General features: G+C 34.6%; 1 protein-coding gene across 1 annotated transcript in view; it reads right to left on the reverse strand.

The window, feature by feature from the left end:
- Glurb (metabotropic glutamate receptor B) overlaps positions 1 to 23,004 on the reverse strand; it is a 127,264-nt gene that overhangs the window by 15,038 nt on the left and 89,222 nt on the right. Inside the window, exons 4-5 of the mRNA XM_026815397.1 lie at positions 17,876 to 18,018; positions 5,874 to 6,044 (exon numbers count right to left, since the gene is read on the reverse strand). Coding sequence (XP_026671198.1) covers positions 5,874 to 6,044; positions 17,876 to 18,018 — 314 coding nt within the window. The remainder of the gene's footprint in view (positions 1 to 5,873; positions 6,045 to 17,875; positions 18,019 to 23,004) is intronic.

Genomic DNA, 23,004 nt, shown 5'->3' on the forward strand with positions numbered 1-23,004 from the left:
GTATATGTATCTTTTATACTTTGTACATAATTTTGCTGTAGCTGCATAAAAATCTGAGCCTAATAATGATAAATGGTCTGAGGAGTTGTAAAACAAGGGGGAGATTACGTCTCTTATTGAATATTTATCAGATTCTACAGTCCTCCCTCTGTAACGCTTTCCACTCCCCGTCGGTTACGGTTAAGTTATAGACATAAAATATTCGTACGCACGAGTCTGTCATGTGCTAATTTTTTATGCAGCTCGATAAAACGAGTTTGTATCCTATTTGATGTATAACCGCGCTTTCATGTGCTACATGAATGTTGATTGGAATAATTTCTAGATACCAGAATCATTAATCTCTTTTTCCAACCTGGTGCGATACAGTATCGTGATTTTTCAAGGGCTAAGGTCTTAAACTCGGAATCTTTATTGACTTCAAGGTCTTGAATCTTGGAAAGTTAAGTCGATTGTGAGACGATTTTAAAGTTGAAGCCTCACGATTCAAGGCCTGAATGAAGAATGCTTTAAATCTTGAATATTAAAAGTATTTTGAATTTAAATTTGGATGTTTGCAGAAGTCAATATTTTTGTAGGGAATAAATTTTTGTAGAACTTTGTAAATTATAAAATAAAATCGTATGTCACGAATCTGTCGTGTTTTTTCACGTCTATAGATTTGATTAAGGTACACGTGAAAGTGCACTCCTTCAATTTTCGTAAAAACTATGTATCACAGTTTGTCATGTAAATTCTAGACCATAGAACTAAATCAAATATAGGTTTTTTCTCACTATCCGTAGTCATATTATTTTTGAATTTGTTCTCTTCACTGTATCTATCTGTTTTTCAACAAAATCAGTTACATCAAATAATAAAATATGCAGATGTATCACTCGATAACTATTGAAGCATTACTATTCCGAATTAATATTTCGAGAAAAATCTAGACAACTTTATCTCACATGGCCATCATCATTGTTATTTCTACTGTATGAATTGTTCCGTACTTTGACTTTGTTAGTGACGTAGTTACGACATTAGTGATTGGCATAAAGTGTATCATGTATGTATATGTATGTATGTATACCTCAAAGAATTTTGCATGCGCGCAAAACTGCTTTTGTCTTACGGTTGGCGTGACGATAATATGGGCCACGCAAGGTCGATCGTTCCATAGCCACGTATTTTGAAAAGAACCTAATTAAGCGTGTACCTATTTGCTTATTTTTCGTCTACCTGTTCCCAGCTCACTTTAGTTTTTTCCTTACTATCAAACGATGCCAAATGTCACGTTGATTATATGCACGCAATCTTACGTGCATACATTGGATGAAGTACTTAACAGGCTGCGATGGAAGTTCTGCCGGCTGCTGACATTAATTACGCTCGTTCATTCAGTCATAGTTAGCATCAAAGGATCACTAACGAGAGTCAGAATGGACAAATTTTGTATAAGGAATTTGAAGTTGCATAGTTTCATTCTTTTTTAATGTTCAGGCTCTTTAATGATTAGTTCAGGATGTTTTAATGTTCGCAGTTTTAGTAACAGTTATTTAACTTAATACGCGTGATACGCTGTGATCTATATAAATAAAATTGTAGTATCTCTCACTCATTATTAAAACCATAATGCAAATATGTTTTAGTTGATTCATAAACGTGACATACATTTTATATCAAGCGGAGTAAAACTCGCTGAGAATTAGTCTTGTTCCTGCTGTTTCGTTAATAATAGCTCTTACTTTGCAGGTATTATTTCTCCTCCTTTAATGTAATTCCATCCGTATGAGATTCACGTCTAGATTCATTCTCTCATTCCTTTACATCGCATAAGAATTGCAACCGGTAATAAAGATAAGGGTCTTGTCTCCTCTTTTTTCTCCTCTTCCCTTTCAACACGAACCGTTAGGTAGTAATTGATGTTTCATAAAATCTGCCGTCAAACAGGTTAATTAATATCGTAATTGGAATACCTACGTAGTGTACATTCGCGACTCGATCGGTTATCTACAATAGCGTGAAATATCTGGTTATTTATTTACACGCGTTGTCAATAATTTACATCGCAGCCGCCTGTTAATTTCGTTCACGTGACGTTCTAATGGGATACGAGCTAAACTAGCTTTATGCACGCGCACTACTCGTTTCTGCGATCATATCGTTCATTCACTACTCATTACTTCCATTTTTTGTTCTCTCACTGTTTTCTTCATCTTAATTAATCTGTATGAAATGTGAGCTTCGAACACTTTACTTTGTATGTGTAAGTTTTCTTAAAATTTAAATTTGCTTATTGGTCGGAAAAAGTGTGCATCGGATATGAAAAATTTACGTTTCCATAATACGTTTACATTGTATGAATACATGGTTTTTCATTTATAAAATGAATTCTTTTTTTTAAATCATTGTCATTTAGTATAAATCGGGGCTGATTCAGGCCCAGGTAATTGTACTTGGAAAGTGGAAGAAGTGCAATAAAATGAGAAGGCATGTTAACGAAAAGATGATAATCCGATAACAAGAAAACTGGTAATAAATTTTAAATCCATTCATAAATGGTGAAACCACTCACTACGGTGGTATAAATCGGATTGCTGGGCGGTTTTGAATTAACACAAAACTCTCGCAGTATGAAATTCCGGTTAATTTCACTTGAACCAGGAATGAAGCTAACGGGATAGTAGAGGGAATAATTTCGGAAAATAACTTCGCGCCCGTCAGACGTTCGCTACGGTTTTAATTACAGCCGATTAGCATAGTGTCGGCGCTGCGACGACCAGTAAAGTTAGTGTTAGTTAAAGAACAGACAGGAAGCGCGCCATGAAACCGGGTACGTCGGAAGTAGAGAACGATCCACGAGGATACACGTCAAAACCATCTCTATCATACACTTGCTTCTTAGATCTTACTCTCAAATCTTTTTAACTTATAAGTGCAAGTTTATCGATTATCGAGTAGTCTGACTGAACTTCGAGATTAACGATCACAAAAACTTACATTAATAATCGTCAATAAATAATCTCAATAAGAACTTGAAAGAAAAAGTTTCAAAAGAATTTTCCATTTGTAGTATTTCTGATTGAAGTCAGATTTTCGTTGATTTTACAAATTTGCTTTATTGAATTTTGTATGTTCCTTCGTTTTTAAACACAAGATATTTTGATAAGCGAAGGGTAGTACATATTTTATTAAATAAGCTTCTGTTAAATCGGACAGGGTAGGAAAGAGGATGAAGTATGGTGTTTTTCTATCAGCAAATAATTTGATTACGTAGGCTACTGGTAAATGAGAGACATTGTGGCCATTCTGGTAACGCGAAATATAATGGTCCGTGTTTGGTGAATTGTGGCTGTACACGGTGCTGTCATGCTGTCAACTCTACCGGAATCGGGCGAGGTATACGATTCTATTTTAATGTGAATTAACGTGCTCGGTCCTATTCTGCTAAAAACCTATTTATATTTTTCGTACAAGCATCCCTTTTTTTATACAGAACGAACATATTAAAAATTGGATTTTACGCGGTTTGGAGAGAAACAATGGCTGATATGTATCAATAGGAATTGATAGGAGAAAATAGGAAAAATGTGAAATCAGATATCCTAACATGAAATATCTTACATTTCATATATGTATTTTAGCACATGTGTGTTGTAAGAATTTATTTTCAAAATGTGTAATGCGGATTTATCTTTATATCTTTTGCCCAGTGAAACTCAATCTCGTGAATATAATTTCCTCTGTACACGTTAAATGAAATATCTCAAATTTATATTAACACGAATTCCGGGACGAAATGAACTTTATCTTTGTTTTTGATTTCGCTTGCTGCAGGACGTAGATTTCGGTGCACACGATGCACATTTGTTTAATGACAAATATATGTTACAAAACGTTCGCAGCGATACGGGTTACAACTATTGCACTGTGATAACTGTAATACGAATTTTCTGGAGTTGATAGTCGCAGTGGTGATCGTATTGACGACTAAGTGCATTGTTTCGGAACCCTTGTGCGCGCGGATCGATCACCTATTCGTTTTGAATTTCATGCAAAACAAGATCACGCGGTTTTTCACCGATTTTTTCCCTTCGTCGTATTAACTGATACTTGATAAATTAAGTATTGCTTAAAATGGATTTTCAAACAATAAAATCAGACTGGGTATTGAAGAATATCTGGGTTGAATTTCGAAATAAATTTTAATGCTTAATTAATGCAATTTTAATTGCACATGGAGGATTGAAAAGTTTGAGATCTGAAAATTGTTTGGGAGTAGATCTTAAATTTAAATAATACCATAGAAGCTCTCGTGCTAGAATATCCCAGTTAATTGTACGAAATAATTAGTTCATTTACTTCGTAACCAATTGTGTCAGATGCGAAGTTAAGATAGTATTACTAGAGTTACGTAATCTTATTGTACAAGTTAGATACATTCGGATAAATGACAACGTGATTACGTATTCAGATAGACTTGAGGCAAGTTGACATGCGTTAACTGTGACATTTGAACATTGAAAAATATTATCCGCGAAACACGGTACCAGATGGGGATAGGCGGATAGCAACTTGGCTCGCATCTATCAAGGGAACTCACGATTGATGGCGTAGTCTGCCCTCATTTCTCACTGCACTTGATTTCTAACACTTTTAAACTATTCAGACTTCAGACATTAGTCGATTGCGCATGTAGCTTCTCCCACAGTTTTAATCAGTGCCTTCCAAATTTGTGAATTTAACTTGAACACTGTTCACTGTGAATATTCGTGTCACTAAATTGCAGATTCACCAAATACGTGCTGATTTAATGACAAAATACTGAACGATGATATGTAATACGAGTATAGTTGTATATCAATATGAAATGGAAATGTGCAGTCAATTCTAATATTAATTGCATACAATCTTAATAATGAATAAAATTGTACAATATTCATACCCACATACTGAATAGGAATATCCAATATTAATATTAACTGAGAACATCTAATATTAATAGATGACTAGAGGCAATCAATATTAGTACGTAATATAACTTAATGATCCTACATTTTACTTTTAGGACATCAAATTTTGGGAATCCTTTAAAGGTAGTTTGATAAAATCATATTATATATGATAATTTTTATTTACGTGTATCTAACTAATTTTGTCTTGTACAAAGGATTATAAATAAAATGAAGAGATTACTTTTCCTTGTTAATTAAAGTACATTTCTCTAAATCCTCATTATGCAAACGAAATTTTAATAATATCCAACTAACTGAACTGGAGTTAGCTGAGCTCCTGTTATCTATATTACTACCGAGGGTTATCCTAATTATGTGATCGTAATAAATGTAGCTGCTGGAATCCGCTGGACTAATATCAATGCTAATTTCTGTTAATTGAAGGGTAGGTAGTAGGAAGATTGGGTAGACATATATACATATACATTTTCCTTTTTGTATTATTAGATTACTAATTTTCAAAACGTTATATTTAAAATTGTTATAGTCAAATTTTCATTTTGTATAAGTACAATACAAGTTCGTAGGCTACTCGTTTTTCACGATATTGTGAAAAAAGAATATTTAACCCTTTATTTGATAATGTGGATCTCAAGCAATATGTGTTTCTAGCAGCTTGCACGTGAAAGAAATTCCATAACTTGGATAACTCTCAAATTTATTCATTTGAAATTTCAATGCTTGCCAGATAAAGGGTTAAAATAAATAATTGACTTGAAGATTTTATGGTTCGTTGGTTTTGACAAGGTTTATTTTTATTATAAGGCCTTCAATTTCAGTATTTTATATAACATGAAATTACTTTGATTATTTAAAATATTTATTGCAAATTTTTTTTCAACTGCTTAGTATTTAGTTATGAGAAACTTAACTCACCTTTATCCCGTAATTGCTCTCCTCATATATGATCGATACGTAGCTCCATCCCATCGTCAATACGATATCCACCATTGCCTTTACTTGATAGTGATCGCTCGGTATAGTGCGCGTGAAGTACTCGAATCGTTGTTTGTTCGAGAGTTCCGGGCTGGTAGAGAAGAAGGAGACCTGAAAGTAAACCAAAAGTTACCATTTTCTCTTTAGTATTTCTTAATAATTTGAGCGAACAAGTATTAAGATTAGATGAAAAGAATATAAATTATTAATTCTTATTTAAAATGATTATTTTCGTTAAATGGGAAATTTCTTGAATATTTTAAGAACCAATTTGACAAAATCACATTGTAACAGTGTAAAAATATTCAGATTCCATGTATAAAACGATTTTCACCCTTATTTTCTAAAGCACAAGTATTCCACATTTTTATTCTAGAATAAACACACACGCTACATATATTCATACTTTTTATCGTCTGTTTGTCACTCAAAGCTTTGTAAGCATTAAAGCACATGTTAAGTACGTAAAAGCATCGCGCGTTTTACAAACTGTTTTAAGCAGAGCTCAGACGGATTTAAGTCCTGACTAATTTGCTTAGGATTTAAATCATACACATATTTTACTATAATTAATTGTCAATGTTGTGTTTCTCATCTCATGATTTGTTTAACATTTTATCAGCATTATCGTAACGCTGATACATTGAATAACCACGGCTAGGGAATGTATTCGCACCATTTTATTTTATTAGATGAATTGAAGCAAGCCATGTAATTTCCTTAAGCTTTCTAACATAAATATGCAAATGTCTGCAGGGCGCGTACCTGAATTTTCTCTCGGCGCATTAACGTCGCCTCGGTCACTTCTATGGTAGTATGCTAACACTGTCGTCGCTTTAACTCTCAATAAATTTAATTACGAATGTTGAACAGCACTCATTGGAATTACACTGAAGAGACCCGGTTACTTATTCGCTGTTTGGACTTCGAATAAGTAGTAATGAGTAGAATGAACGATTTCGTGAATTCGGGCATTCGGGTATGTTTTTGAACACTTTCAAGCTTTCAGTTTAATATTCGTTGACTGCTTCGTTTATTTAATGTGCCAATTTAATAAAATCTATAATATGTAAAATTATAAGCCCAATTTGTTGTATGATTAATGTTACAATATTTCACTCTTTTTATATATTTTACAAACTGCTTTAAATAGGTGAGGTGTGTATAAAAATGTTTGATTTCAAGTTTCAATAAACGAGGCTCGAAGTACTCTTACCCAATTATTAAGAAATAAAACTACGGTATTATTCTTGGCACCAATTGTTATCGCAAATTTTCACTTACCACGAACTCTCGTAACTTGTCACGCTATTATCTCTGCAATAAAATTATTCACAGGAATGCTCTAAATGTTACTAACGCAACGAGAAATCGTAGTTCGCCAATCCACTTACAAACGTTTATCGCTTTGAAATTACTGTTTCACAAATCTTACAGGTACATTCCTGTTCGAAGCCTCCAATTATACGCGAGTATGTAGTTAGAAGTAGTTCTTCTCTCTGTCCCGCAGCTGTTTCGATTTGCATAAAATGGAAATGCGGCGTCGAAGATACGCTCGGACTAAAACTTAATCCTGAACGCATTTTGGTTAAACGCAGATATTAAGCATTTATTATTTATAAAATAACAGGAATATTTTCGTATAATACATTATTGATAAAATGTGTTTCGAATCTGAATAAAAAAAAATGTTTCGTGCACATTTGTTAAAATTTTCTGAAGCTCTGGATTTGCCTAGAAAAAAAGAATACTATTTCTGTAAAAAGAATTGGCAGTTTTTTGCCTTCATCCGTGAAATTTCAAAGCTCAAGAGCATTTCATTTTTTAACCCGATTCGTGGTTTCTGGTATGACGTTTTATCTCGGTTGAGCGAGTCCTGATGGTTGGCCGACATTTTTCGCAGGCTGTAACGAAGAAACGCGTTCGAGCGAGGCCTTAGCCTTCGTCTTTCTTCCGCAAGAAAGACGAAGGATTTTCGTTCCCGGGTATATGGCCACAGCCGGTCGGTCGACGAGCTCCGCCCATGGATGATGAGTTTATGTAGCGAGAAACGAGTACGCGTTATCTCTGTCCGTGGTGGAAGCACAGCTCGGCTTCTCTTCGCGACGATGCACGCTATTTTATCCGCCGCGCCTCTTCCTCCCGCATCGCGTTTCGCCATCTGGTAAATCCATGTAGGACGGCGCGGCGCGGAATATATTTATCAACTTCGCTCAGAACGTAACTTTCTTTCCGAACGTGTCGACTGTTCTCTTCTACCCGTTACGGGTGAAAAATGCGAATTCCTCGTTGCTGCCATAGTTCATACGTTACATGCGTACAGTAGCTCAAGGAAGCATTCGAACATTTATCATATAACCGAAGAAAGCTTGTGAATAATACATATTACGTGTATTATTCAGGTCCCTTAAAATTTTACTTCTACTCTAATGTGACGTTATGGTTAACACTATTTTTACCAAAAGGTGTCAATCTTCTGAAATTTTCGCCTAAAATTATTATCATTAGTTTAATCGTTTTTCCTCGATTTAATTAATTAATTTAACAACCAGTACAGAGAAAGTAAAAAATTGAATTGATGAAAAAGTATTAAACTAATAATAATAATTTTAAGCAAAAATTTCAGAAGGTGTCTTTTGAGATCGGTAGAAATAGCGTTAATTTGAGAGGTTGATTTAATTCTGGATCTGCTAATAAAGATTACATGTACCGAATTTTAATTCTAATGGTAATTGACGAAAAACAAAACTTTTTAACAATCCGCTACTTTTTCTGTCCCTTCAGTTTTTTATTCTCCTGTGGTCTACCAGTTGGGTATTTCTTATTCACTTTATGACTTCGTTATATTTTCACCGTCGTTTGGAATTTTATGTTCGTTTTTTGTGAGTTCGTTTTCAATTTTCCCGGGTACCCATTTTTTTTTAGTCTTTGTCATGTTCCAGTTCGAGGGTTGAAGGGGAACGAAACAAAGTTTTAAAGGTCTGAAGATTTTGAAAGAAGTCGTAAAATTTTACAGTTCTAATAAGGTGGTTTTTTTTATACGCTAAATAACGTAAGAAAGTGGGTCGTTAATAATTAGTAAATAATTTAACATATTCATTCTATGGATTATTAAATTCATTTGCATATTTAAATAAATGATCTTTTTTCTGTATATGTTTTTTTTAACTCTTCTCTATCAGAGTTTTAAAGAGAAATAAGAAACTTCGTCGTGTTTATTTTAATGAATTACGTTGCTCCTATATTTAAACACTTTCGCGTTTTTACTGACAGCCTCATACCGAGGTCGCTTCGAAACTGCAAATCCCTTTGTGAAGCGGCTAAATGACGTTATCGTTAATTGAAACAGACCGGCTGCGCCCAAACCGCGCGAAATTGCAGGCCTCGTTCCACGGATCTCGATAAAAGCGAAATAAACGAACGCAGCCGATCGATTTCAAGTTCTACACTCATAGGTATCGCGAAACAAAAGCATTCTAAAGATTCTCGGGATCTGTTTTATAAATTTCAAACCGAATTTCATACATACGTCTTAATTAAATACGTGCGACGAAGAAAAGGGAGTATAGTCTTTTATTTTTAAATAGATAAATAAGTAAATAATTTTTCATGTATATATTAGTCGTTCATATATTTAAAAACGATACTTAAGTAACAAATATTGTATTGAGATAAGCACATTTGGAAGACTGAACTATTTTGACTAAATCGTGACGAGCTTAATCGAATCTGAAGTAGAGATAATAAGCGAATTAAACTTTACCGCCAATCATTTGCAATAGTCGCGTGCCATTGAAATTACATGATTTCCATTCCGTCCTAGTATCCAGTAAGCGCAAGCGCAAAATCTCTAAATCTAATCCCCAAGTATCATAAACCCGGTGATAAACCAATCGCGTTTGCCAGTTATGTACTCGCCGTTTCTGGTTTACTGTTAGTTATGTAATTGCCATTCCCATTGCCAGCTTGCGGTTCGGTTATTGGTTTGTTCTCTCGAATCGCTTTAATCATTGACAACTACAACTGACATTTTCCTTTATTGTTAAATATTTTAATAATATAATAATATGAAATCGTCTTCCTGTCTAGGTTTGTTATTTTCAGTTTTTATTAATCTTCTCCTTCCTTAGGTAAATATACCAAATTCATATGAGTTTAAAGAAATAAAATGATTAAATAGATGTGCCATAATTAAAATATTCACATATATAAATTACTAGACTCAGGCATTCATATTCTGAAGTGAGTCGAATTGTCGAGATCTTTAAATACCTGATTAAAATAATGGTCGAACTATTAATCAAATTAAAGGAAAATACTTTAAATAATTAGCGTTAACGAATGAAAATTTTGATATAAAATGTCGGACCACATTATTCGCAGACATAAAGATGAGAGGAAACGTTCAATTGCACACGTGAATTTTATGTTAGTACAGTTTTTATAAACTATGCGAAAGGATTCTACTTCTATTTCATTTTCTTCTTTATTACCGCGTGTCGTACTTGTTTGTTGTCATCTCTCGTTATTTTTATGCTTACGCCTCTCGAGAGATAAGATATCCATTAAAATTTCGTGACCTTTCGGTATCTTCGCGTTCTCCAGGCACTCACTTAGAATAATTGCCCCGTAACTTTTCCTCCTCGATTCAAAACTTCCTGAAACTGTAAACTGTAAAGTGGCGCAACGATGTATAATCACTTACTGCCTAGTGGAACCTAAGTCCAATCTAAGCTGTTACTTGTCCCTCATTTCTTTAACTTTCCTACCTTTTACTTTAACGTTCATTTTACGGCCCTTTTGTTTCCCTGCCACTGGGATCTTTAAAAACTATCAGCAAGTTGGCTGAGTAAGTCTTGTAATTAGTTTTACAACAAGTTTGCTACTATTTTTCTTTTACCACTTTCTTCCCTCTTCGTCTTTTTATATCCGTCCAGTTTTCAGCGTAAAATATCATTTTTCAACAGTTTCTTGCTAATCCGTTTTAGCAATTTTTTATTCTAAACTCTTCCTTGCTAAGTATTGTTTTGATTAATTGATATATTTGTTAAATTGGTCTCCAAATTTTCGTAGAATTTGGGATTTGTTCATCGAACATTTATGGCATTTATTAATTATTGTCAGTTTCTTCTAATTAATTTTACTTTAGAACAGTCATTAAATTTTTCAAGTTTACGAGGCATTGTTTATTAAAAAATGATCGACAAATAATGCAAATTCTGTAAATAAATCATATATTGTCTCACATTTATTGTACTAACGCTGATTACATAAAACCGCGTTCAATATCACGAATTAACTGAGTATGCAATAAATGATTTTCTCTTTTAATTTTATCGTAGGTTTCAATGAATTAAGAAAAGAATAATTGAGCCTCGGTTATGGACGAATATCCGAGCACGATCTTTATTAAATTTTTTTCCTAATAACACTATTGTTCACTTACTCATAAATTTCTTCACTACCGTAATACCGCCTGGTCGTATTTTTTCGCCCGTATCGTTTAAATCTAGGTGATATAACCGCGTTACGAAAGGACAGGCAAGTCAAGGAGCTGTTGACGTTTACGACTGAAGTTGAAATTAAAACCCTCTTTGACTTAGTCGGGGTAGTCTTTGCTGAAAAAGACTTGATAATCCTTTGTATCTGTCCATTGCTTTATTGCTTGACTATGGGTTGTTGAATTGATGAATTTCTTAAAATTAAACCAGTTGTTTTATTTATACGGTCGTTCAATTGTCAATCAATTTGGTGATATTTATTATTGTGTGCATAATTTTGCTCATCACTATACTAATACTCTGTATTGGTATTGGTGTCAACTCGACATAATCCAGTAGAGTAGATCGATGATACAATGGTTGTGAAGTGCTATTATTGCACGATGAATTGCTGGCTTGATGAGACTGGCCAGTATGTGGACTACGTGTTATCGCGTCTCGGGAGCTTGCTACAAATAACTGGCCGATAGAGTAACATATACATACATGAATATACATATACATATGTACGTATATGCTAACGATACAGTATGCAGATTGCAAACTTTTGACTAATGTCACACATGGCGTGACTTTTGTTACAGGCGTTAGCCAGAAATATTCATAGTTTATCCAAAAAGTTTCCGCATATTATGTTCCTAATCATTCTAAGCGTTTATATTATGTGTAGTATGTTGTATATAATGAATATGTAGAACTCGGATTTATTAGATTAGTTAATAGCCTTAAGTGGAATGATCATTCGTTGGTCAGGCAACAAGAACTTATGAATTGAGATACAGTCAGTATTGAGTTTCTAATTCTTAACACATTTTTGTAACACGCTTCATATGACATTTAAAATCGACTTTTATAAATATTCATAAGTTGCATAAATCAGATTACAAATAGTAATGTTGTGTATCTTGTAAAATACGGATTTCATGACCAAATTTTTAAAAGCTACCCGCTGCAATGAATTGTAATACGCGGTTCGTAGATCAGAGATCGTTGATAGTGATCTGCATATTTGTATAGTGGTTTTCAAGTTGTCGATACATTGGGTTGCTAGCATGTGGTGTTGAACCATGTGTTTGGTCAGTCGCCCTATTCTATCTTATACATACATGATATATTCTTTCTAAGACTAATAAAATTCGTAAAGCTGTTATTTAGATCGTAAGCAGATATATTCGAATTTTGTTTTTATTTGTAATTTCCAACTATATTTAATTATCAAATTATTTCTTTTATCGTCAACTATTATAGTTGAATAATGAGGCTATTAAAAAAGTTAATTTCAATGTTTTTATGTGATGGACGTATACATACATGAGAGAAACTACTTTCATATCATAGTTTGCGTTGTGTATTATCGTTAATAGCATTTAGTGGTATCAAGATTTACCGTCCGCGTTGGCTGATATTTGATTATACCACAATGTTGGCCGATTCTGAAATGCCCAGCAATAATTTATGACCCAAGGACTTACCCGCACGGGCTCCCTTAGCTCATGTAAATTTGTATCCAAGTAAATGAAACCCACTAAACTGGGGTAATGCCGGATACATAAACGGTACAGAAAGATATCCCACTTACTACGGTTCTTACATACATATTTATTAGATGTAAGTATGTTTTAAGTATATTTTCGTTGGTGATTGTTTAGAATCTTGTCATGACCATTTCATTACAGGCTTACAACAAAAATTTAAGAAATGTGATCTTTACAGGTTTGCTTGTAATTTCCACCAAATGCATTTCATGTGACAATTTCTTTATACGTCATTTAGCAAACAAATCACTCTACATTTTTATCAAATAATGCAATTGAAGCATGATATGCGGTTTGTCTATAGTCTACGTACTACGTACATTCTTCAAGCAGTACACAAAGTTTATTGGGAAGTTGGCCAGCGCTGGCGGATCAAACGTGCGAGTTTAATACCAAACTTAAATCCAGCAAAGGCGAAAGTTTGCGTCATCTATCCGCTGACCTCTCGTATAATGTGACGGGACTAGGAAAATAGTTGTATCGAGAAATTCTTGGGTGTGACATATTCTCCTAAACTGCCTCGCGTTACGACCGGGGGTCAGGCTTGTTAACTTCCGCTGTTTCCTTTATAATGTAGGATCTGTCTTTGGATACATACAGCGAATGCATAAACATGAGAAACATATCGTTTCTAATATGCATATTGTTAAATTATTTGCGAATTTGTATTACAAAAATGAGTCTCATATTGAGAAACACTAGTCTCGATACAACTGCCTAATCCAGTACTATGAGCCAATAAGCCTCAGTTTTCTTTAAGTAGGTGTCAAACTTTCTTTCATGCATTTGTCTTTGCTTCCGTGCGCTTTTTATGAAGACCAGACGTCTTTGCAAGGCCTTGCAATGAAGTAAAGGAGAAATGAATTACAAAGAATTTAATTTATCTATCTATTTCCAATACATATATTGAAATAATGATTTATACCTACTAATTGATTTCTAATTGATTGACTTAATAATGATTTATACCTATACTTTAAATTAATTAGGGAAAAGTAGATTTATAAATAAACAACGATTTTATTTCTATCTGTGAATTTATATTTAATTCTAGAATTTCTCTTTCTGTCTCTAAGCTGGCATTATTTTCGTAAAGCGACGTTGAAATCGCAAACTCTCAGTCGCCTCGCGTTTCTTACTAGCTGCTTTAAGATTTCCTTCGAAAACGAGCATAGACACCGCGTCGCGGCAAGCACGACGCGGCAGCTCGTCAGGCATTACGAGGTGAAATTAAATCCGCGCGCAGCTTTTACCATGGATTTATATTCGGATGATCCGAGCTTTCTCTTTTGCAAATCCTTGCAAAATCTCTTTAAAACCTCGGGCTTTCGGGGGTTTCGTAACGCGAATCTGTCGAGTGTCGAGCTTCAACAACAGAAGTTCCTCCGACTGATCTACGTATATTCTCTTACCACCCGAATGGACTTTTGATTTATTACCGTGGATATTTCCGATCTTTGTCCCTATTCTAGGAACACAGTATAATACTACAACATCATGAGCATACATTCGTAACTTCATTTTTCATTTGCTCTCACACACATGTTCGTTGCAGTTCTCATTTACGCTAAACTTCTTACGTTTTTCATGTTCATTTGCAATATAAATTAAAATACTGAAAGGTCAACCAGTTTTGTAGATGCAAATTCGAACAGGGAATACACAAAACAAGATAGGAAAGATGTAGAAAGCAAGGTAGAGAGAAAGTTAAAAGACGAAAGAATAGGGAAGAACGAGCTGATTGTTAACACACGCCACAGTTTCATCGTACAACTACCAGTAAACCGAGACGAAGAGCAACAATGCATCGGTAAGAACAATCGAGCGACTGTGCATAACAATCAACCGGGCTCGAACAGGAGTGAAAAGGACGTGAATGAATAGCGTTTGAAGGAGCTTCTTTTAGACCGTACCGATCGCGACGCGGAGGTCAATTGCTTTTATCGCACGAATGCGACGAAACGAGTGAAATTCTGCGTGCGTAAACGTTCCATTGATCATCAATGCATACGATGTATAGTCGTACGTCTTTGCTCGCGACAATCGACCGAGCCATTAGCTTTGTTGGAAGTATTTCAGTATTACGGACAACGAGCCGGAAAATCAACCCACTCTGTCTCGTACCGAAAGCAGAAAAGCAAGAATATTGGGACGCCGTTCGACATTTGTCGAGATATACGGTGATGAGCAAAACTGAGCAACCACAAAACTTCTAAAGGTATTGCACAAATTGGGATGCTGCACAAGTTGAAAATACTGTCAATCAATCAACTGTTATTAAGTTATATTTCATTACTTATTTTTAAACGAAGGCGATTCAATAACAAACATTAAAATTGTATAGTTATACAATTTTCAATTCAAACTGGGAAAGACAAGCCAGATTATTATTTTGTCGTTGAAGACGAATTTACATGTTATTTTCAATATGCGTGAATCGCGTCTCACATCCATAGTACATAAAAGAGGAAAACTGAGGAATTTATATCGTATTAAATACTAGCTTATTTGAATGTAACATAGTACAGGTTTAACTTATATGAGAAACTTAAATAATCGAAGTTCCTTCATATTTTCTTAATACGATTTTTGTATTATATGGATTTCACTTATTCTTTTATTTTAATAATTTGAAATCGAAGGAAATGCAGTGTTTTACAAACTAACTGAAGGAAATTTCAATATTTTTATCAAAATTCTTTAACGATAATCATACTTTCATATCTTTCAATTGATATGTTCTGTTGTGATTATTGATGCTGAATCTTTTTTAATATTGGTAGAAAGCTAATAAACGTTATCCAAGTTGTCTGGCAACTTATGGACTGAAACGCGCACAAATCTCGCGATTCGAGAACGTCGGATTCAACAACCTGAATCACATTTCAGAATGAGTTTTATCGAATTTGACTGTGGTCTCGGGTTCTCGAGAGAGCTTTCTGTGAGTAATTTTGAATCGCATACGTGTGCATGATATAAAATTCTCGAAAGTAGCATATGCGTGAAATGTAAATTATATTTTATTTATTACTGTATGGTTTTACTCTATGCTTTTCTTTGCATATAATTTTTATTATTCGAAAACAGAGATTGAAGAAGTGAGTCAAACGTAGAGATTAAGGAAGATGGTAGTTAACGAACTTCGTTTAGAAATCACACACACATTCGAAATTAAAGCGTTCTGAAATATCGATTTATTTATGACTCAGTTCTAGTACTCCGTTCAGCAAACTTCAAAGAGATTTCAGAGAGGTAGAATTTACGTACTCTACTTTCAAACGTGTTTAATTCACCACTTTAATTTGAGTGATACTACAAAGTAATTGAGGGCATAAACGATTTCTACTTACTGTGCAAAATTAAATTATTTTTGTCATAGCAATTATACGATATCGGGTTTTTCGTTTTTACGTAACGATGTGGCTGGTCGCATCAATACGGAGCACAGTATCGATTTGATCAGAGATTGGCGATGACGCGAAAGGTGGTGGTTACGCGTGCATCGTTGAAGGCTCTACAAAATGCACTTGATCCGATGGTTCGGTGAATCTTCAAATTGATTGCGTGAGTAACCTGCCGCGGTGCAATTTCTGCGACACAATGTGGCTATGCGAAACGTTTCTCTCCTGAACGAGAATGCTGGTGCTGGCGTCACATTCACGAGAAAATTAAACCTGTTTTCATACACGCGCTTTTCAACTTCGAACATGAGATTTTATATTTTTTATATAGTTGAAAATATATAGAATTTACGAAGTATGATTGTTGTCTATATCGTTACACGTTTATATTTATAGAAATAATATGCAATATTGAGCAGAATAAAAATGTTTTCGGATCATTTAATTTCAATAGTTTCGACTAGATTTTCGTCTCTCGTTGTGCATCATTCGAGGGTATCGCTCGATGATGATCGAAATGACGGGCTAGATGATCGAAATGACGCGCGATTCAATTCAACGTCAATGACTCTAGATAGATGATCCTCGTCGTGATAGCGATGTAGTTAAAGGCAACGGGCAACAGAAAGAGAACAACGAATGGGATAACAAAAGAAAACGCGACAAGAACGCAAGCCGGATGACTTTGTACATCGCTGCGAGTTTTCATTTTACGAAGCGCCACGAGTGTTCTTTGATTCGGTTGGCCTGTATAGCGAATAAATGTTCGCTCCAATTCACTTCTTTCTCGCGGAAAGAAGGCTACTGGATAAGGGAGCAGTGCAACCCTCTGTTCTCGCCGTCTCCACCTCCACTCTCTCGTCCTCTCTCTTCTCTTCCCTTTAAGCTTCCTCATTTTTGATTCTATCATCGGAGAACATGTACACTGTTTTTCAGTACACCGGGCACGCCTTTAACGATTCCCTAGCTCACCTCGAAAAAACAAGCTTTCTTTCCTAGTATGAGTTACTCGCATCCAGTTTGATGCGTGCAACCATCTCCAGGAATGAAAGAAAAGTAGTTAAACAAAAGGGGTTATTGTTGTTCTGCAAGCGGATGGCGTTAACTTGTGCGTGAACGTAGGTATTGTTACCTCTAGCAAATAGGCATCGGCCGCAACCGTGGAAATGTTAGTTGCTGAATGCGATACGAGTGAGCTTCTTCGCGTTCTTCTTTCTAATTCATCTATCAGTTTCTTTATAATCGTTTAGCTAACGCGCGAAATTGTTTCATGTCCTTTGCATCCTTTCAACTCTGATTGGAACGTTTCGGGATTTTGATTCGTAAACTTCGTCCAACTCCGATTTTTGCACGTTCGATTCATTCGATAAATCCTATCTAGTTAAGTGTTTCTATTTTCTATTTGTGGAATGAATACAAAGTGTAGAAGATAACTGAGATACAATTCCTCGAAGGTGGGTCACATTCTCTGTATACATTTCGAAATTGAAATTCGTGGCACGTACCTGCGGTATCCGAAAAAGTCGCAGAAGGTTTGCTACTTGAATAGATGTGACCGAGCTTGCCGCTCCGACGACTCCGCTGATAACTTTTCGCACTGCAGTTTTGTTGCAGTGATATTCCGCGCCGTCTATATTGCTTATTGATCCTGAAACACAAATCCGGTCGAGTCCAAATTAATTTCACGATTAAATGCGTTGATTTATATCGTCTCTCGTGAATCTACGTACGAAGGAGACTATATGTTTGATTGCGAAGTCCTTCAGGGAACGTAAATGGCAACATTAGAAGCATTTCGATCATTTTTTAAGGTCAGTTGAATTTCTTTTTAATTTGTTTTAAAATACAGTGAACGATGATATTCATTCATCCATAAAAGTAGCATTTCTATCTGTTTTATACATGTACATTACGTATATTTTTACTTTTCGTTTACATTCTATAGCTACGTACTAAATGGGCTTATCGTTATGATAACGTGAATAAGAGATAGTAAAACCGTACTTTTTAATCTATGGAAAATATATGTAGGTTCGCTCTTAAACGACGCGATGTGACAGGTCGACGCAGTGTTTGCTTTTCATTTAGCTTGCAATATTTCAACTTTCCATATCAAAGGACATGTTATTTTTTAGTCGTCCCATGCATTTTTAAAAGAGGAGAGAGAGAACGGTTCCCAGGTTTTAGTTTTATATACTGAGTTTCACTCAGCCACTGTTGTTACTACTTTCAAAGAAAGTTTAGACCAATCCATCCACCGAAAGATATATTTTTTTGTAAACGTTTCTCTCTCCCTCAACGAGAATTTAACTTTATGTTAGGTACATACAATGTGGCCAACTTTTTTACGATCATATCCTATACCTACTGTATGTATTATATGTATATCTGACATCGTTCTGTTAATAACAGGTAATATTTTTTTATAGTCCATATTTTTGAAGAATTTCACGTTATTTTTATATTTATTACTATATCACTTTAAAGAGAAAAATGCGTGGATAGTAAGTGAAATTAAATTATTCCATGAATATCCATGTGAAGTTGTAACGGCTTTAGAAGTCCAGCTATCAAATTGAAATTGCTAGTCCACTTTAAGTGTTAAATTAATGGAAATTTTGCAGTGTACATATTTGAATTTCGCATGATAGTTTGAAGCATTTTGGTACACGCGATCTGATGATACCGTTAGAAGTTCGGACTTTTGCTACAGGCCGATGATTAAATTGTCCATTCCTTGAAGCTGTCCGTTAGCCGGGGCTGAATCCAATTTTAAGTTCTGTGTATCTTTCTAAGCTTACTGGAAACCGGGACGTGATTTTGCGGTTAAGCATCGCGTGACGGAATTCTAGATGACTTACTTCTACTTCTTCTACGTCTTCTCGTTGATTTTGGAAGGGACCGTAGTTACAATTTTACGCTTCGATTGTGCCGCGCGCTGCAGATACGGAACGTGACGAACGTGCTTATTTAACTTTCGTTGAAATTCAAATATCTACGCTTTATCGATTTAACTAGGTATCATGCAAGTCTTGCATCAGAGCATATTTCGTAATATGTACACTATCGTCTCTGCTTAGCTTCATTAAAAGTTTCCAGATAGTTAACATAGTATATTGCATACATACTGTCTATAGCGAAGTGCTCATTATGAATTAGAAACTAATTGGAAATATTGTATATATTATAAAGTGTTTGACCAAATGCGAAAAAATTAAAGGTAAACAGGAGTTATTAAAATTCTTAATTGAAAATAAATTAATCATCTTTTGTAGCTAAAATAATTATCTCAAATTTAATGATTCTGGGGTTCCTTAATAATCTCACTATTATTAGAATGTACTGCGTATTACCGAATTTTTAGTACATACTTTCGAAATCAACAATCACATTATATCAAATTCATTCGGATACATATGAATACTAGAGTGGACATTATGCAAAATATTTTTCGCTGGAACAGAGAATTGTTTCAGGTGAATATTTTATTTCAATTGAATACTTCTTGTCAAACGAATGTGAATCATTTCTGACTCAAAGCAATTGCGAATTATTTCCGTCTTTTCTCGTTTCACCATATTGAAATGTTGTCAATTTATTTTACACTACGTCAAACGTCATTCGTTTTGTTTGTTATCCGCTGTCGTCTGTCTCAATGAAGAGAAGTTATTGGAACGCGTTGTCGAGTATAAATGAGTTTCCCTTAAACGTTAAGCGTCATGAATTTGTTCCAGTGTTTGAAATATTGCTAAAGAGTTAAGGAAATGCATAAGATACAAGAAATTTTTGACGGTGATAGAAAGGATACCAGTTAATTAGTTCGTTTTCAAAGAATAAACTGCAGTATTTACGTCGTTAAGAAATTTTAGTCAGAAATGAACCATGAATACTTTATTCATAAGAAATATGAATATATTATTCAATGAATTTTCAACGAATATTTCTTCCTTAGATATTTTGTCATTAGAAGATTTATAATTGACCAGGTCAGTAAATAATTGTTTACATAATGTTAATTGAACTGTCTGCTTGTCGTTACTCTGTAGCACGTAGTAGAACACGTTGCAGTGCAAGCAGTAGAACACTTTAACGCAAGTCAGTCAACAGACACCGGTAACCAGATCTCATGAATCTTGTTGACGTTCTCAGTTCATTTATTATTGTTTAGTGCTACATTATGCATTGTTGTCTCGCATCGAACGTTTTCATTAAATAAATAATTGGTCATTCGTAATTTAGACATTGTCCGTTTAATTATCTTTTTGTAACAATATACTTTTACGTGTTCTCAGTTTGATCCGCGATTATAAACTACGAAGTCGATGAATATTTAAGTAACTCGTTTTACTGAGTAAGAGTTCCTGAACAAGAATACCATTTAACGCCACTTGAAGTAATTACTAAGTGGATAATCTTATCGGAGTAACGGTTACCCTATCTAACTATGCATCTTCTGTCGATCGATCGTCTTACCGTCAACTACACTGTGAATCAAAAGTCATTTATTAAACCAGTTTTGTTTATTTTATGGGTGAAGTCTTCGTAAACCTTCACCATCAAATGTCTGCATATTTCCTGAATTGTAAATTGCTAGAAAAGGCAAATAAAAACATAAAGGTGATGCATAATTATTTTCATCATTATTAGTATATAGAGTAAATAAGGTACTTTTGACTCATACTGTATCTCATTACGAAGTAACGGAGATTAATCGCTGTCCTTCGTTAAGGAAGAATGTATTACAGTACAAGGCGCCGAATGAATGGACTTATCGGTGAGTGATCGATCGAACCGGTATCTATTACAAACTCATTTATTAAGAGTCACTCGAAGCGATGCAACGAGGAGATTGACGCATTTAATTAAGAAACCCTGGCTTCAGAGGGTATTATATCCATCTACTACAATGTTCTTCAATCCTTTCTGAGTTACGATCCTCCTTTACAATAATAGCGACGTAATTTGAGACTGATTTCTGTTATATAATTTGGCTGTGCCTCATTACATAGAATTTAGCACAGGAAAGAGGAATTAAACCCTTTTTGAATTTTTTCTCACATTACCGCATCATCTCCAATTTATGAACATGAGAGAATAAGATTGTATCCATTATGAAAATTTCTAAGAAAATTACTTGGGCTTTAAAGTTAAATGCATATCTATTAAAATTCTGGGTCATTAGTATAATGAAATATGTGTCTATGTAAAGTAACTTAGTTGAAAAATAATTTTAACTTAGCTAACGTGGTTTCTAATTAATCAAACGAGTTAATGGAATGAAAAATTCAAACCGAATATTTAATATTTATTTATACACGTTACATTATACACTACGTACTAATTAATAATATGAATATCGTAGCAGTATTAGTATTGCAATATACGTATAATTTTTGGACATAGATGATTCAATACACTTACTCTGGAGATTCAGGTACACAATTCAGAACACTTAACACGTTCACTGTACCGTGCACCAGTTGTACTTGATGTATGTTGTGTGGTTCAGCCACGTCCCGTGCAACACAGGTATAATGCACGTATATGTATAGTATTCGATTCCGTCACATCCTGTACATTATACTTGATACATGCGTACGATCTACTCTCTGTATTTGACGGATCAACATTCTTCAATTTTTTTTTTTCATGCTAGGCATGTTTGAATGTTTACGAGGCAGATTAGGGAGCAGAATGTCCAGTCAGATATTCAACAAATTTTATGTACGCATTCATCAAATGCGGAATATCGTATTTTCGATATAACTGACTAACAAACCAAAATATATTTATAATGTATTTTTTGTTCAGAATGATCTGCTCAATACGTGGGTGAAATTCGTTGAATATCTCACTGGATATAGACAATATTTAAATATCTAAGTGAAGTTGTAAATAAAATGGAAGTATGAATTGATCAGACATTATTTGGTGACCTCGGAAGTATTCGCAACCGACTGATTCAAAGTTGTCCTACGGGGTACGCCGAGGTTCGTATTTTTGGTCGGCAAGATATTGAAACAACGAAACGTGCGAGCCGTGAAGTACGTTTTCGGTGGAAATTAATTAATTAAGCCCATCCAAAATTCATAGTGTCGCTCCAGCGCGGGAGGATAATAAAGCTACGTTTATTCGATATTCTCATTGGAGCGCGACCGTACGCTTCGCGTTGGTCGATTGTGTCGTCTCTTGCTCCGCGTTTCATATTAATATGGTAATAAACCCGATTTATGAACCAGGTTGCAAATTGTTTCGTTATTGCGCCTGTTATCTCGGATCGATTAATCAGTTTATGGTAATGGCAGAATCGTTGCAACAAAGAAATAAATTCGTTGGTAAATCGACGAGGCATCGTTCGCTTTGACAGTGGAACAGTATTAACGCATGAGGCGTGTTATCAAATTATTGTGCACCGAAAAAGGAGATGATTTCGTGCGATGATGAAACGAATATTTCGTTTAAAATTTTCGTATCCTTTGTGGAATATTTCAAATAAATTTTAGAGATCCTGTTACCAAATTATAAAAATTATGAAATTCGTGGAAATCGGTGGGTCGACTATAAAACGCTTGTCCTCATTAAAACACGATTTACTTTGTGTACATCTCTTCAAAGAGACCGTATTTTAAAAAAA

This window comes from Ceratina calcarata, unplaced genomic scaffold (genome assembly GCF_001652005.2).
Source record: "Ceratina calcarata isolate Rehan_Ccalc_2016 unplaced genomic scaffold, ASM165200v1 scaffold124, whole genome shotgun sequence".
Lineage (NCBI taxonomy): Eukaryota > Metazoa > Arthropoda > Insecta > Hymenoptera > Apidae > Ceratina > Ceratina calcarata.